This window comes from Cajanus cajan, chromosome 6, assembly GCF_000230855.2.
Source record: "Cajanus cajan strain Asha chromosome 6, NIPB_CcT2T_4, whole genome shotgun sequence".
NCBI classification, from domain to species: Eukaryota; Viridiplantae; Streptophyta; class Magnoliopsida; order Fabales; family Fabaceae; genus Cajanus; species Cajanus cajan.
In genome coordinates, this window is record NC_138522.1 from 21,648,290 (window position 1) to 21,663,672 (window position 15,383).

At 30.6% G+C, this 15,383-nt stretch overlaps 1 protein-coding gene across 2 annotated transcripts; it reads left to right on the forward strand.

Annotated features, from left to right (window-relative positions):
• Positions 1-331: 331 nt before the first annotated feature.
• On the forward strand, positions 332-6,734 carry LOC109817982 (Acyl-CoA N-acyltransferases (NAT) superfamily protein). 2 transcript variants are annotated; one of them, XM_083076865.1, is made up of 6 exons: positions 332-598; positions 675-746; positions 1,472-1,559; positions 2,358-2,490; positions 2,935-2,991; positions 6,519-6,671. In XM_083076865.1, exons 1-5 carry the CDS (start codon positions 400-402, stop codon positions 2,950-2,952), a joined length of 510 nt encoding a protein of 169 aa, XP_082932991.1. In that variant the 5' UTR covers positions 332-399; the 3' UTR covers positions 2,953-2,991; positions 6,519-6,671. The 2 variants fall into 2 exon arrangements, with proteins under 2 accessions (XP_082932991.1, XP_020238940.1); XM_020383351.3 differs by having other exon boundaries at positions 333-598; positions 2,953-2,991; positions 6,519-6,734.
• The last annotated feature ends 8,649 nt before the right edge of the window (positions 6,735-15,383 follow it).

Consider the following 15,383-nt stretch of genomic DNA (forward strand, 5'->3'; position numbering starts at 1 on the left):
TCTTCAAATTTAAAATTGTTGTTTTTAGTCTATGTAATTTTTAAAAATCTTGTTTTAGTCCCTTAGATCATCAATAACATATTTGAAAGTGACTAATTAAGACAGTTATGCAATATTAATTAATGTGATAGTTTCACTAATAAAAATATTAATAGATAAATTTTATATAATAATATTTGATAAATTTTTTAATAAAATTTAAATATAAAGACTAAAATAAATTTTTTTAAAATTATAAAAACTAAAAATAATAATTTTAAATTTAAAAAATTAAAAATAAAAATCTTAAATTGGAGCGTCTAAAAATATATTTAAGCCATATAAGATTTATGGTATATGGTAAAACACTGTTAACCGGAGGGGAGTGGCGTAGCGTATTGCGTTGAAGTGAGAGAGTGGATGGGGGAGAGAAGGAACGGAAAAGGTAGCGTGAGCTTAGAGGGAGAGAAGGTGATATTGGTCCCTTACATGGAGGCCCACGTGCCCAAATATCACGAATGGATGAAGGACCCTTCTCTCCTTCAAGCCACTGCCTCCGAGCCCCTCACGCTCCAACAGGAGTACCACATGCAACTCTCCTGGTCCCAAGACCCTAACAGTTCGCTTTTCCCTCTATCTCTATATATTTATCGTAACACAACGCTTGAGACTTATTCCTCAACCCATTTCTGCAGAGGAGACCTTCATTGTGCTGGACAAGGACTTGGTTCTTGGCGATTTCTCCCACGGGGAACCCCACCTTGAAGGTAGATTATGTTATGTTAGGGGTAGTTTTAAAATATATATAGGTTTAAATATAAGAAAATTTTATTATTATCAACTAAACAAACCAATTTCCACCTAAACTGGTTGATTCAAGTGGTTGCGACTTTTTTTTTTTTTTTTTAACTAAATTGTTCAAAATTCGAATCCTAGTCCCGGGTATGGTAAAATTATATTGGAAGGGGAATATTTACCATTTTCCTTCAACACTGGTTGGCTCAAGTGGTTGTGGCCTGTGTCTTTTAATTAAGTTGTTCAAAATTTCAATCATGGTTCGGTTTGGAATAAATTATATTGGAAGGAGAATATTTACTTTGTGTACCCTCAAGGTTCTCAACATATATTGGTCACTACTAGATATTAGTCATTATTTTGACAATAGATACTTCGTAACAATATCATGGCTAATTGGGTCTTAAAAAAAAGGACAAGAGGAATTGCTATTATTTGGTACAATTGTGTTTTGATTTGGGTTAAATGAAATGATCTTTCTCAAATTCCAATTTTATAATCCATAATTATGTCATTTGGTATAAATTGGGGAGGTAGAAAATTTTCTGAGTATTTAACTCATTCTCATCCATAATTGATGTTTAGTTAAGATGGGGAACTATTTATTTAGGTAGTCAGTCTATGGCTATTATGTAGGGTACTTTTGTAACTGCCAAATATTATGGTAAAATTGGATACTAATATATGCTATTTGCAGCAATGGTTGGTGATGTAAATATATTTATGAATGATTTGGATAATCCTCATGTGGCAGAGGTTGAAATTATGATAGCTGAACCAAAGAGGTACCTAATTTGGCTTTCATTTCATGAACTACAAAACTAGTTGCTGAACTATCTGTGCATTGCCATTATCATAATTGGTTTACCTGTTGTTTCTCGGTACTCATTGCTGCCTGTGTTTCATACATCGTTTATCTTATTGCAACTGAATTTCCTTCTAGTATTTGAGCAAAAATAAAAATGGAGTGGATGAGGAGATTGTATAGTAGCACTATCTATGTATAATTCTTGGTAAATGGCTTAGTAGTTTCCCAAACAAAAATCAGAGCTGGCAAGAATACGAGAATATAGAAGAAAATTACTTGAATATCACCTTTATAAATCAGCTAGGGCACATCATTTAGTCTACTGATCTCTGTTGGTGGTGAACCTTATTCTCTATTTGTAAATTTTCATATCTTAAACATCTGAAGAAATGCTTATAATATGAATTTGTTCTGAATTAACTGTATGCTTTCCTATCCTATTCTGGCTTATGTCTCATTTTTTATGTGTGAACTTAGGTGTTTCCATTGCAATTTTGAAAGATACTTCTATTCAATCATTTTCTCTGTGATGAGAAGAGTATATAAAACATTCCAGACCATGAATTTACTTTTTGAAAGATTATATTGTTTAGTTCTGTACTCTGAGGTCTATGCTCCAACTTTTAATCATCTGATTATGCACGTGCAAGAGATAAAAAGCCTTTCCTCGGTTTGCATTTAATAGCCTAATGTTTTTGGTTGATTTGGTCTTTGACAGCAAGTATTAAATCTCTTCATTCTAACTACTTTATTAACTTTCTCTTTGCTAGCATAGCCGTAGGAAAGGACTTGCAAAGGAGTCTGTTCTGATGATGATGACCTTTGCTATCAAGAAGTTAGGAATTACTAGCTTTCAAGTTAAAATTGGAGACTCCAATGGAGCATCACTTGACCTGTTCCAAAAATTGGTTTGTTTGCTTATTTTTTATCTTTCCTTTTATATTAAAGGAATGATGTGTCTTACCACTGTACATATAGCTTATTTTGAGTGATTGCCAGACAGTGATGCTTTTGGTTGACATAATTTTCAGTATTGCTCAACATTTGAATACTTGTCAAAGATACCAGGATACCATTCCTCACATATATCTCCTCCCTCCCTATTCATTTCAAAATCTGTGACCTAAAATCATTGAATAAATCACATTATTGTATGTCATTGGTAAAGAAAAATGTATTTTTGCCTTACATTTTTTATGAAACATTTTGATATACAATCATTAATTTTTTAACCATGATAATCCTATAGATTGATTTCATGTACTCCAGTGTTAAGAAGCATCTCCTCACTCTCTTTTTTTCTCTCTCTCTCTCTTGAAACATTGATTTCATGTTCTCTAATATTGACTCAGCTCATGGATTTGGTGTAGGGGTTTGTGGAAACTTCATATAGCAGCATCTTCAAGGAGGTGAGCGTATTTAAATTTCAATGAATGCCCTAACTGTTAGGCTAAAGTACATATGCTTTGTTTAAGCTAAGGAATCTAACTTTCCTTTTTCTCAAATAAACTCTGGTATCAATTATTCTGGCTAAAATGCATATGCTTTGTGCTCATTTAGTAGGAAGTGCAAACTAATTGATTACTCTAAATTGATCTCAGGAATGTAAATTTCCTTAAAACCAACCCTATTCTCAATTATTCTAGACTTATAGTAATGGGTCATGTTTTTGAGTTCTTATGTACTCTGGCAAAAAAGTGTGTCACTTCAGGCCCTGCTGATTGCACAAACAGTTATATGAAAATATTGTTCTGTCTTATTTAATGCACATTTGGAATTTTAGCCATTTATAAATGATTAAATTCAGTTATAATAGATCTTGGCGTAGTTAAAGAAAGTTTTGAGTAACAAGGTATTGCCTTATGTTTAGAAATTTGTTTAGACTTAACTGGTATTAAAAGAAGAAATAAGATGAAATAGAAATTATATTAATATTGGGCCTCCGTAATATAGAGTCTGGATGGTTACAATGCCTAGGGGTAGATTCAATTGCACCCTAAAACTCCAACCCCAATATTACTTTCCTACCCCTTACTTCTCTCAGCACCTTGTCCTCAAGGTGAAAATGATGGGAAACTCTGCTGCAACTTGGTGGCTGATGCCCAAGAATTCTCAAACTCTGATTATTGTTGTCACTGGATCAGGACTTTGAGATCGCCAGAGTTGTTGTAATGATAAGCCAGCAGTCCTCTGGTTGAGGTTGCAATTCCTATTCAGCTAATATTGATTCAGGTAAGGGTTGAACTTGAAGTGGGATTTGGGTGCCTTCTTTAATCTACTAACATGGAAATTGGAAACTTGCATGAATTCTGCTGTTGGGAGGCAGTTTTGATGTATATGCCACCTCTCCGATATAATCCAGGATTTGGAATGAGCCCTAATATCTGGGACCAACTTCTCATTTTTTCTGCAGGCTAAGTATTGGAGTCTAATGGGTTGAGCCTTAAGAAACACCCAATCTCCCACCTGAAAATGAACTTCATGGTGTCTTTTATCTGCTTGTTGTTTCATCCTATGTTGTGCTGTCAGTAATTTCCTTTGAGCTCATCTAACATTTCAATCCTTTCCTTTGCCAATTCATTAACTGCTTCAACCTTAGTGGGAAGTATGGTGGCCCTGATAACAGGGGGTGGTTCTCTACCATAGAAGCCTTGAATGAGGTCATTCCAGTAGATTGATAGTATGTTGTATTAAAACAATATTCTGCCCATGCTAACTATTGAAGCCATTGTTTTGGCTTGTCCCCTGTGAAACACTGTAAGTAATCTTCTATACATCGATTAACAACTTCAGTTGGTCCATCCATCTGAAGATGATAAGCTCCAAAGATTTTCCTTGAGTCATCACCCACCCCAAAACTATTCTGTTTCTTTCTATTTCCTGTGACGAGGGACTTGAAACCTTTTTTCAACTCATTTTGCAACTGAGTCTGATTTCCCTACTTCATATCCAGAAAACCTTTTAAGCATTTCTACAGTCTATGTCAGATAACAGCAAATTACTCATAAGGATTCCCTGCTTCACATCCAGAACACCTTTTAAGCATTTCTACAGTCTATGTCAGATAACAGAAAATTACTCATAAGGATTCCCTGCTTCACATCCAGAACACCTTTTAAGCATTTCTGAAGTCTTTGTTTCTCAATTCATCTCTGGCAATCTGTTGGAAAACCTCCTTAATTGCAGTCATCCTTAGCCCACCGTAGTTGCAGCCTTAATTTTAGCCTCAGGGATGGTGGTTTAGTCCCATATTGATTCTAGATATGGCTAAAGTAGAGCTTATAAAAGCTTGGGTAGTCTTCATTTTATAATTTAGTTTTGTGGGGTTCAATTAGGCCTTAAGACTAAATTCTAAGATTGTATCAAAATCTATCCTATATTTATTGTTGATCCACCTGCATTTCTCACACTCCAGGCCAGTAGCCTTGGGAGTGTTGGAAATTTGCCTTAATTGCAGTCATCCCTAGTCTGCATTAGTTTCAGCTTCTTTGGGGACTGCCTTAATTATAGCCTCAAGGGTGGTAGTTTAGTCCCACATCCTAAGAACAACTCTAAGACAATCTTTTTCTCAAATACTGGATTCAATACTTAGAAAGACTCTTCATTTCACCAAAGTTCCTTTAGATTTCTTCTACACTCTGCACCATGGTCCTAAGACAATGATCATGTTTAGAATTGTATTTGTGCAATTCCTCACTAGACTTACAGATCAATTCCACTTCAAAGCCTTCTACTCAAGTCCATTCTTGAATAATTATCAATTGTGCCCAAGGGCAGTTGCGTTGTGCCTGGGCACTTTTTAGAGGAGGCAACAAATCTTCATGTTTTTCGTCAATCTGCATCTTCCTCTTGCTTCTGTTATGCACTTTTACAACATCTTACTGCTTCTTTTTGTGGAAATCTGTTCTGCAACTTTGGCCAAGGCAAATTGGTTGAGTGAGGAGGTGGTGGTGGCTGATAGGAAGAAGAGGCTATTTTTTTTTTTCTTTCAAATTTCTTGGTTCAGAGGGAGTGGTGACTGATGGGAGAACAAGGCTAGGTTTTTTTTTTCTTGGGTGAGAGGGGGTGTAGGGCTTGCACCACAAACAGCTCTATAATTGTTTGGGGGGAAGGGGAGGGGAGAAATTTTTTTATTTTGCTGTTTTTATTGTTAATCATATATAATATATTATTATATTACTATAAGGATTAATAGAATTAGAGTACGACAGCACATTACAGAGGCTTAGGCCCTAACAAACTTATCTCTCAAATGCAACAAGAAAACCATACACAATAATAGTAACTAACTCTATGCATAGAAATGTTTGTGTGTGTGCATACATGCACAAAAAATGATCTTAATTAACAATCACTGTTTATGTTTATGTATTTTTGTATGTTCACTTTCTCATATGATAATGGGTCTCAAAATATTAAGAGGCATTACTTCACAATGTAATACTTTGTTTTGCAAAATAAAGTTTGAAAACAAGATGAATTATATCTTTTAAGAAAGATATATTCATTCACCTCAAAATAAGTTGCTATGTTTTTTCTAATAGTATTACTTTGCAAAAAATACTAAGATATTACTTTTTAATATTTTACATCATATTTTAAGCTGGTTTTCTGAGGTTGAGTTGATAATGGTTTTGAGCCAGTAATAGCTGATAATGGTTTTAGAACATCATAAATTTTAACCATAGATTTTAGAGCTCCTCTACATAGATTTTAACCATTATTTAGAGCATCATAAATGTTTTGATAAATAATGAAAACCTTTAGCTCATGTATATTTTGAGGCTTTGAGCAGTATATTAGAAAGTTCTTGCTTTTATGTTTATTCAGATTTCACATTTGTTGCTGATCATGGTTTTGAGCCAGTAATAGCTCAGGAGTTGTCTTCTTTCTCATCTCTAGACTGTTTAATAATGCCTCGTTCTTAATTTTACAGGTCACTTTGGAGTTGCAAATAACACAGCCCAAGAAGGAGGAGATGCTTGGTTTAATGGGTACTGTGATCAAACATACATAAACCTAGCAATATCTCACTTCCAAGTTATATATTGGTAATAGGATGATCTCTTTGTTTTTCCAAGTTATATATTGGTAACTATTATTACCTTAGTGTAACAATTTGAAATTTCAAGTAAAAGATTCGTATTTGTAATACCTGTTTTGCTATGACCCTTTTTTACCTATTTGTCTCTCTCATCTGGAGTATGAGTTAGTTGCGTAGTGTTATAGTTTCACTAGGGTTCTAAAATGTGACTGTTGATTGCAAGGGAATCTCAAGTCTCTTAGATTAGTATGAAGTCAATTGCAATTGTCATGGAGTGAAGTGGTTGTGGTCCATAAACAAATATCGTTGATTTCCTCATAAGTGCTTGCTTAATGCTTATGATAGCTTCACAATGGTATATATGTTGTTAGTGATGAAAACTGATTCAGAAAATGGGCTAGTACTGTTAGAATGAATAGAAATTCTTATTAATGAGAGCTCTTCTCCCCATTCATTTGCCCCACTTGTGTTTGACTTCAAACAGTGCAATATGTCACTAGGGCCCACAATTAGGAGTTCATAAACTGATAAAAGTAAAATATAGGTATATATAATTGTTCAGTATTTTTTATGTTATTTTGTGTTACTTTTATAAATAGAATGACTATCACATTTTTGTTATTTTATGATTCAGAAATAATTATCTCTTATATCATTTTTATATCTAAATTAAAATGTGATATATGATTATAAAGTATTACTATTGGTTATATATATATATATATATATATTATGTATTACATTTGTCGATTTATATTGCACAAGTTTTTAGCTCATTGTGACGATACTCGAATGTGAACAAATGATAAGAAATTAATTTTTCAAAATAAGAAACATTAACTAAAACTCAAATTATAACGGATATCCTTTTATAATATACATTAAAATCTCTAACTTACATATTGAAACTTTTTCTCTCTACTTTCTTAATTATTGCTCCATGATTCTACTCGACAACACAATTTATAATAAATTTCAATAATTTAACTTTTAAATTATTTTTTTAATGAAAAGATCAATTATATATATATATATAGGGGATTATAATTACATCAGTGTAACTTTTACTAAGTATTACACCGCTCAATAACTTTATATTAAATGTAAATTTTGTAAATTTAACCTTTAGATTAAAAGTTCATATCTCTTGGATCATATATACAAAATTTTATATTAATTTAAGATGATTTGATACTTCATTTTTATAAAACAAATTTGATATAATATATTTATTTCAAAATATACTAAAATATGAACACTTTGATTACCTTCAAGTTGATCAATTTTAATAAAATTTGATATATACGTATAAAGTGATATGAACTTTTAATTTAACGGTTAGATTTACAAAATTCATAATTAATATAAAGTTACTGAACGGTGTAATACTTATTAAAAGTTACACCGGTGTAATTATAACCCCCTCATATATATATATATATATGAAAGAGAACATATTTAGTGAGAGGGGATTTCTTATCTAAGAGTGAAAGGGACACATATTAGCCATTAGATTAAAATAAATAGTTGGAATTAAAAGGTTTATTAAAATCGTCACATGTCTCTTCTCTTTGTGCTACTTTACAATTTGCAGGAACCAAACTAAAATCTTAGATTTCAAACACGCCACAACACTTGCCCCTCTCCCATTTCCAAGCATTTTTGTATCTATGGTGTTGACCCACACCAAAGTGAAATAACTGAACTACTATGCTTCAATGTCCTCTTTAATGATACAATCACAATTCCAAAATGCAACAATTGAGAAAAAAAGGTTGTGTTTTTTATGATGGTTTCCTGCAAGGATAAACCTCAAAAAAAAAAAATAAATATATATATATATATATATATATATATATATATATAACTCTAAATCATCCCAAAATGCACTGATGCAAACATGGTTATGTGATGGAGTCTTGGAATGTGCAAATTCCATGGATTCTTCATGCAACTCCTTCTTGAGATCCTTGAGAACGATTCAAGGAGATAAACCAAAAAAGAAGGAGAAGTTTTGCTCAAGCTTGAACCAAGCTCCTCGGTTAGAAGAAGCCTAAGCCTAAAGTTACAAAGAGGATAGCTCTAGGCAATTTGGAGAAGAACTCTCACAAGAGGACTTTCGGCTAGAGAGAGAAATGTAGAATAATTCTCTTATATAATGCTCAAAAGTGAGAGATATATACACATACCTAATCTATATATAGGCCAAGGAAGAGTGCTAAGGAAGCTAGGTTGGTCAAGAGTTTAAATTAACCATGGTATGGTTAATTTTGACTCTTGGCACCAAAATTCAAATTTGAATTTCTAATTTTAGATTCTCGGATCCTCCATGTGCCACGTGTGAGATTTGCATCTTAATGTGATTTGATTCACCTTTGAAGTGAATTAGAATCACACCATGTGTACCATCTACGTGGTCAATCACGACTCTAATTACACCTTAAATATGTTCCAAATTACACTAAATGTAAACTCACATGAAATTCTTATCTAAATGGCCAAAATACATGGCCTAAAACAAACTTATGTTACTTGGCCAAAATATAGGCCCATAAGCAAAAATACAAGCCCAAGTGGGTCAACCCTACTTTACATGGGCTTTAGTGCACAACTCAACTAAAGAGTACTATGAACTTTTTCTTGGAGTTACTTGGAGTTAGTCCAATCCTCCTCTAGCCTTCTGACCATAGCCCCAGTGATTGGGTCCTTGGCCCATGGGCCTCCATCATCATGCAACTTGTTTTGTTTATGATGATTTACAACAACGATGACACTTTCTCCTGCAAAACTCACATAAAGATTTAATTTTTATTGTTCCAAAGTTGAATTAAGTAAAAAAAAAAATTCTAGTTTTACATATTAGTTTCATGAATCATAATTTCTCGCTCGTTACAATAATAATCAATGCAAAAGATAATGATATTAAGAGCAACAAAGGTGTACAGGGAGATTTTCAACTTTGTAGGTAGAATGTTCAAATTAGGGATTATTTTGGTTTGGTTACTACAAATCACATATTTCGAAAGAGAAAAGACACATGATGATTTAATGAACCTTTTAATCTTATTCACTTGTTTTAATCTAATGCTTAAATGTGTTCTCTTTTAATGTGTGTGTGTGTGAGAGAGAGAGAGAGAAAGGGATTTATTTACTCTTAAAGTAACTCATGGTAGAGTTATTTTACTCGAATAACAAACAATTATGTTGAATTTCAATGATGTAACTGTTAAATTAAAAGTTCTTAATGAATATATGAACTTTACAATTTTTTTGCAAAGTTTGAACATTATATAATATTTTGTTACATAAATTTAAATTAAGGTATAATATGTTTTTGTGAAGTATCAAATAGTTTTTTTTTTTAAGAAAAGAAATTCACATCAAATATATGTTCTCTAACTTCATTCTCACGATCTGAATATCTTAAACCTTCATTATTTTCACTATTTTCCTAATTTAAACTAATCAAACTCACCATTGACTATCCATTTTGCTTTAGCAACTACCTAAGTAATTTCCAAATACACACTTTCACCATGAAAGTTGAGTCACATGTTTGAGAGTTGTCATCATTTCTTCTCATAATTCTTAATTTTTTTAGGTCCTTTCTCATTTTCCTACACATTATCCTTTTTCTCGCAATATTAACATTGCACATTAATTTTATTTTTATTTATATTTTTTAAGACCAGAGACTAACAACGAATGAGAACTCATTTTATATAAATTCTAGTTTATTTTTTTATAAGTATATCTCATAATTATTTTTTTAGTAAAAATATGTTATAAAATTATTATATATATATATATATTATTTTTTATTTTATTTCTTATTTTTTATTTAAAATTTTATATTTTATTCCGTTTGTACCAAATTTTTCGTTTAAAATTAATGCACATGAATTTAAAAAATACATAATAAATTTTAAACTAAAAGCTTTTTTTAGTATCCCATTATCTCAATTCTATTATTATTATTTGTATAAAAAGTGAGTGAATAGTGGATGAAAAAATGCCTATTATTAAATAGAGATATAATCGAGAAAAATGTATTCATTAGATTTTAAAAATTTATACTTTATCTGTATATATTGAGAGTAAATTATATAATTCTTTTCTAAGAGATAAAAACATTACAATCATTCTCTCTTATGTTAAATTATACAAAGTTTATATATATATATTAATAGTAAATTACATTATCATCTTCTAAGAGATAAAAGTATTACATTGTCTTTCTTTCTTATATTTTTTCTTTTTCGACACCTTCCTTTCTTATGTTAAAAAATATATTTTAATTTATTTAACATAACAATGTTAAAGTAATTAATGCTTCTTTCCTCTAAGAGATTCAGATAGTACACTATGTTAAAATATAGAATAAGTTATACTTTGACGGAAACTTTAAAGAGGGACCAGATTGATATAATTCCTCCTTCAAGCTTCTTGAACGAATCTTTCTCTACTTGGTCTCCTTCTAGCTTCATTAATGGCTTCCTAAGGTGTTAGAAGCCATTTTCAAACAGTCATGGAAGGGTAGGATTCTCCCTTGATGACGCCACACTCATGTGAGTGATAAGTCCCTCCAATTTTCACCACACTCAAGAGAGGATAAGAGAAAAATAGCAAGTTTCAAGGAGAGAAACAAATTTTGTGAGAGAGAATTAGATAAAATTCATCCAATTCATGTATAAAACTCAAAATCTAGTATCAAATGGGTTAAAACTACAATATATGGAGTTTAGTTGGCTTATGGTGTAAGCTAAACTAACCATGGTTATTAGCTATCTTGTACTTAAACTAACTAACTCTAGTTAAATGTTTACAAGTCTAGTTAGTTGTTTAGAAGCTTATTGTAACACCCCAGTTTTCATACTTTTTATGGAGGGTAATTTAGTAATTTTCATAAAATTTATTAAGGGTAATTTAGTAGCCTAGAACGGGTCGTTCCCAAACTAGAACGGGTTGTTCCAGACTACTAAAAAGACCTATCTTTGATAGCCTAGAACGGGTCGTTCCCAAACTGGAATGGGTCGTTCCAAACTACCAAAATGACCTATAACCCTAGTTGGGAACAGGCCGTTCCAAAGTTGGGAACGGGCCGTTTTAAATATGACCATTGTGTGTTAAATCCCAACTCCAGAACGGGCCGTTCTGGTTTAAGAATGGGCCGTTCCAAATGTGTCGTTCTGGTTTAAATATGGCCCTCAATCTTATGTTTGTTGTATGCTCATTTATGAGGGGTTTTTCCCAATTATATATGTTTCTTCTATTTGCTCTTCTTATATGTAAATAACTGTATAATTTGAGAACTCTATGGGTTCTTAAGGGAATGTATTGGTGATTGTAAGAGGAAATTGTTTGAAGAGGTAATTGTATAAGTAAATTGTACTGTTTTAAATGTTTATTGTATGAATTAGAGTGCTCTGTGGGTTCCTATGGGAATCCTATAAGAAACGAGCAAATTTCTAATATTTTCTGTTTTGCTTTCTGATTATTCTGTTATATTCCTTGTTGAATGAGATGTACGAATACGTGTTTACTTTCGCAAATAGATAAGTTTTAATATGAATTAAAGTGCTCTGTGGAGACTATGTGAATATGATGAGATATGATGATGAGATATGATAATGTGATATGAGAATGCATAGAGTCTTGATTGACATGTATCATTTGCATAAATGTTTTTAAGGGTACGATATGGAATACACCGCCAGAGAAGGCTCCCTTATGTAAAAGCTTGGGAATTAGTCCTTGGGGATAGCTCGGTTTAGAAGTCCCAGTCTCGCCCATTGTGTGCATGGGATGTATCTTGCGCGGCTTAGCTATCCCGATGAGACCCTGATAGTATGTCTTTCTAGTAAGAGTGCGTAGAGGGTGTGACCCGACATGTGCTCCTAGACTACTCTCGTGTATTGCTAGCGGCAATACGCCATGTGATATGTGTTATTGGCACCACATGCATGATAATATGTAATCCGTGTCCATTACATGTGCATTTTAATGTTATATGTTAAAGTGATTTTTATGCCTTTAATGAGTGGAATGGGATATTATTGTTAATCTATCTATGCTATGTACAAATATACATGTTTGTTTGTGTTTGACTATCCGGTGTATATTCCTACATTGTGAGCCAGAGTGAGATGTTTCTCACTCCCTTTTCTTTTGTGTTGTCTTCCTTTGGTTATTATACAGGTGATCATCAGCATGAGGCTGACGATGTTGGTGATGAAGCTTAGGCTTCATTAATGTTAGGCTTTGCTTTGATAGGACATGTGACATCGGGGCTTTTAGCATTGGAGTTTCATTACTGTTATTGTGTTTTGGAAAGATTGATGTTTTATTTTGTCATCATTTCCGCATTGGACTACGATTTACGAAATATGAATGTGAACTCTCTATCTATGTGTTTTAAAACCTTATTTTTAAGCAAGTTTTATTTACTCAGGAATGTACTTTATATTTAGAGTTAATCACATATACACTGTCAGTGTAAAGTTTTTTTACACTAGCAACCAATTAGATCTTTTAATTGTGCCATGTCACTATAAACACATTTACTTTTAACAGTGACATGACACAATTAAAAGATCTAATTGGTTGCCAGTGTAAAAAAATTTTACACTGGCAATGTATAGGTGATTAACTCTTATATTTATCGTGTATTATGTATGTGGGGTAGAGGGTGTCACACTTATGGAACAAGCTAAACTAATCCTAGTTTAAAAATAACCTAGATTAGCTTAAGTTAACTCCAACTATCTAACCTAATTATTATAACTACAGGACTAATGATTACTTTTAACAAATTTGTTAAGATGTCACTATCAAAGCTATGTAACTTAATTTGTAACTTGAATGACTAGTTTGGTATGATTTGGACGTCTAAACCACTTGCATGAGCAAGTGGACGTCCAAACCTATGGGCCATAAAAAGATTTAGGTCATCCAAGCTCAAATAAGTCTAATAAGAGTTAACTAGTTACATTTTCCCTAATCTACTAATTACATACTTAGGTAAAAATAATACAAGGACAAAATTACCTACACTATTTGACCCAAAATACAAGGTTAGAATAAAGGAAAATATTTACAAGGAAAATATACAAAAAGAGGAATGAACTATGAAATAAACCTATAGCTCAACAAAAAGCTTAGGTGTTCTATCTTCACCTTGAGTTCACTCCTCTTACATTCTTCTTGACATTGCTCTTGTCAAAGGTTATATGATCTTCAAGAATAGTTTTCCATCATACTTTTTTTATTTTCATTTAGAGATCATATATGAGTATTATATTATCCTTTTCCTATCAATTCTTATATATTAAACACAAACTGCTATCTTGCGTGAGAGTGTAAGGATTCTTTTAATTTCTTTAATGAGAGAGTTTGTAGGGATTCTTTTAATTTCTTATCTAATTCAATTTTTATTTATCATAATTATAATTATAATAAATGAAATATTAGTATTTTAAAATTAATTATCAATAAATAAAAATAACTTTGTACTTCAATATAAATTATTTATCATAAAACTAATATATAATTTATATATTTAAAAATATTTATTTATATGAAATTTAATTAAATATCATTTATATATTCAAATAAGTATTATTTATATATAATATAAATTTTAATTATATATAATAAACATATTTTCACATTGTACAAACTAAAATACTAATTATATTAAAATATATAATTTGGAGTATTTAATTTAACTATCTAAAAGATATTCTATGTAAGAGTATAAAATTTATTTGATTAAAATATATGTTAAAATATTTTTAATTTATCATCATTTATTTACTTGATAAAAATTATAAAATATATAATTAAAATTTTAAATTAATTTATTAAAATAATAAATAAATTAGAAATTAGAAAATTAATTAATTATGTATAGTTATATATATATATATATATATATATATATATATATATGAAAGTATTAAATTTTGAAATAATTATATTTTTAATATAAATACATTCATAAAAAAATTGTATATTTGATAAATACATATTTTAGCATTATATTTTTTTATGCAAAAGTTTAGATTATGATAAAATACGACTACATGTTAAGCTAGAGACACTCACTAATCTCTTTGAATTTTTCAAGTAGGATTACGAATTGCCTATCCATCTACACTGCAAGTCCGTATGAAAGAATATACAACATTACAAGAGCTAAATTCAATCTCAAATTCCAACTAATAAGAGCAAAAATAACTTAACTAGCTGTGTAAATCTCATAGGACTTAACATCATATATTTTTTACATATGAAAAATAATACTTTATCAAAAGAACATCCATTTATTAGATATTTATTAAAATATTTTTTTTAATAATGTCAATTAAATAATACTTTAATACTTTTACATTATCTTTAATTACATATAATTAATATTATATAATAAATATTATTTTATTTAAATATTTATAAAAATATTAGATTAACTATATTGATTAAATATTATCTTAATATGTGTTAGATTTTATTATATATATACATTAATTTTTTTTTATAACTTTACAATATTTTGTGGGAATAATAATTAAAAACATTTCTCTTAAATGTATAATTAATTTTAGAAAATCTATAATAATTTTTAAATAATAATAAATATGTAAATCAAGAGATAAATTGTTAATGTATAACATTTTTATTTGTTAAAGGAAAAAAATGTTTATATTAACATAAGAAGTGAGGACACCGTAACATTTATGTATCTAAGAAATGTTAATG

Coding starts and splice junctions, on each gene's coding strand:
- LOC109817982 (XM_020383351.3), top strand. CDS start 400: ATGGGGGAGAGAAGGAACGGAAAAGGTAGCGTGAGCTTAGAGGGAGAG. Junction 747..1,471: donor CGGGGAACCCCACCTTGAAG/GTAGATTATGTT, acceptor TGCTATTTGCAG/CAATGGTTGGTGATGTAAAT. Junction 2,491..2,952: donor TTGACCTGTTCCAAAAATTG/GTTTGTTTGCTT, acceptor GATTTGGTGTAG/GGGTTTGTGGAAACTTCATA.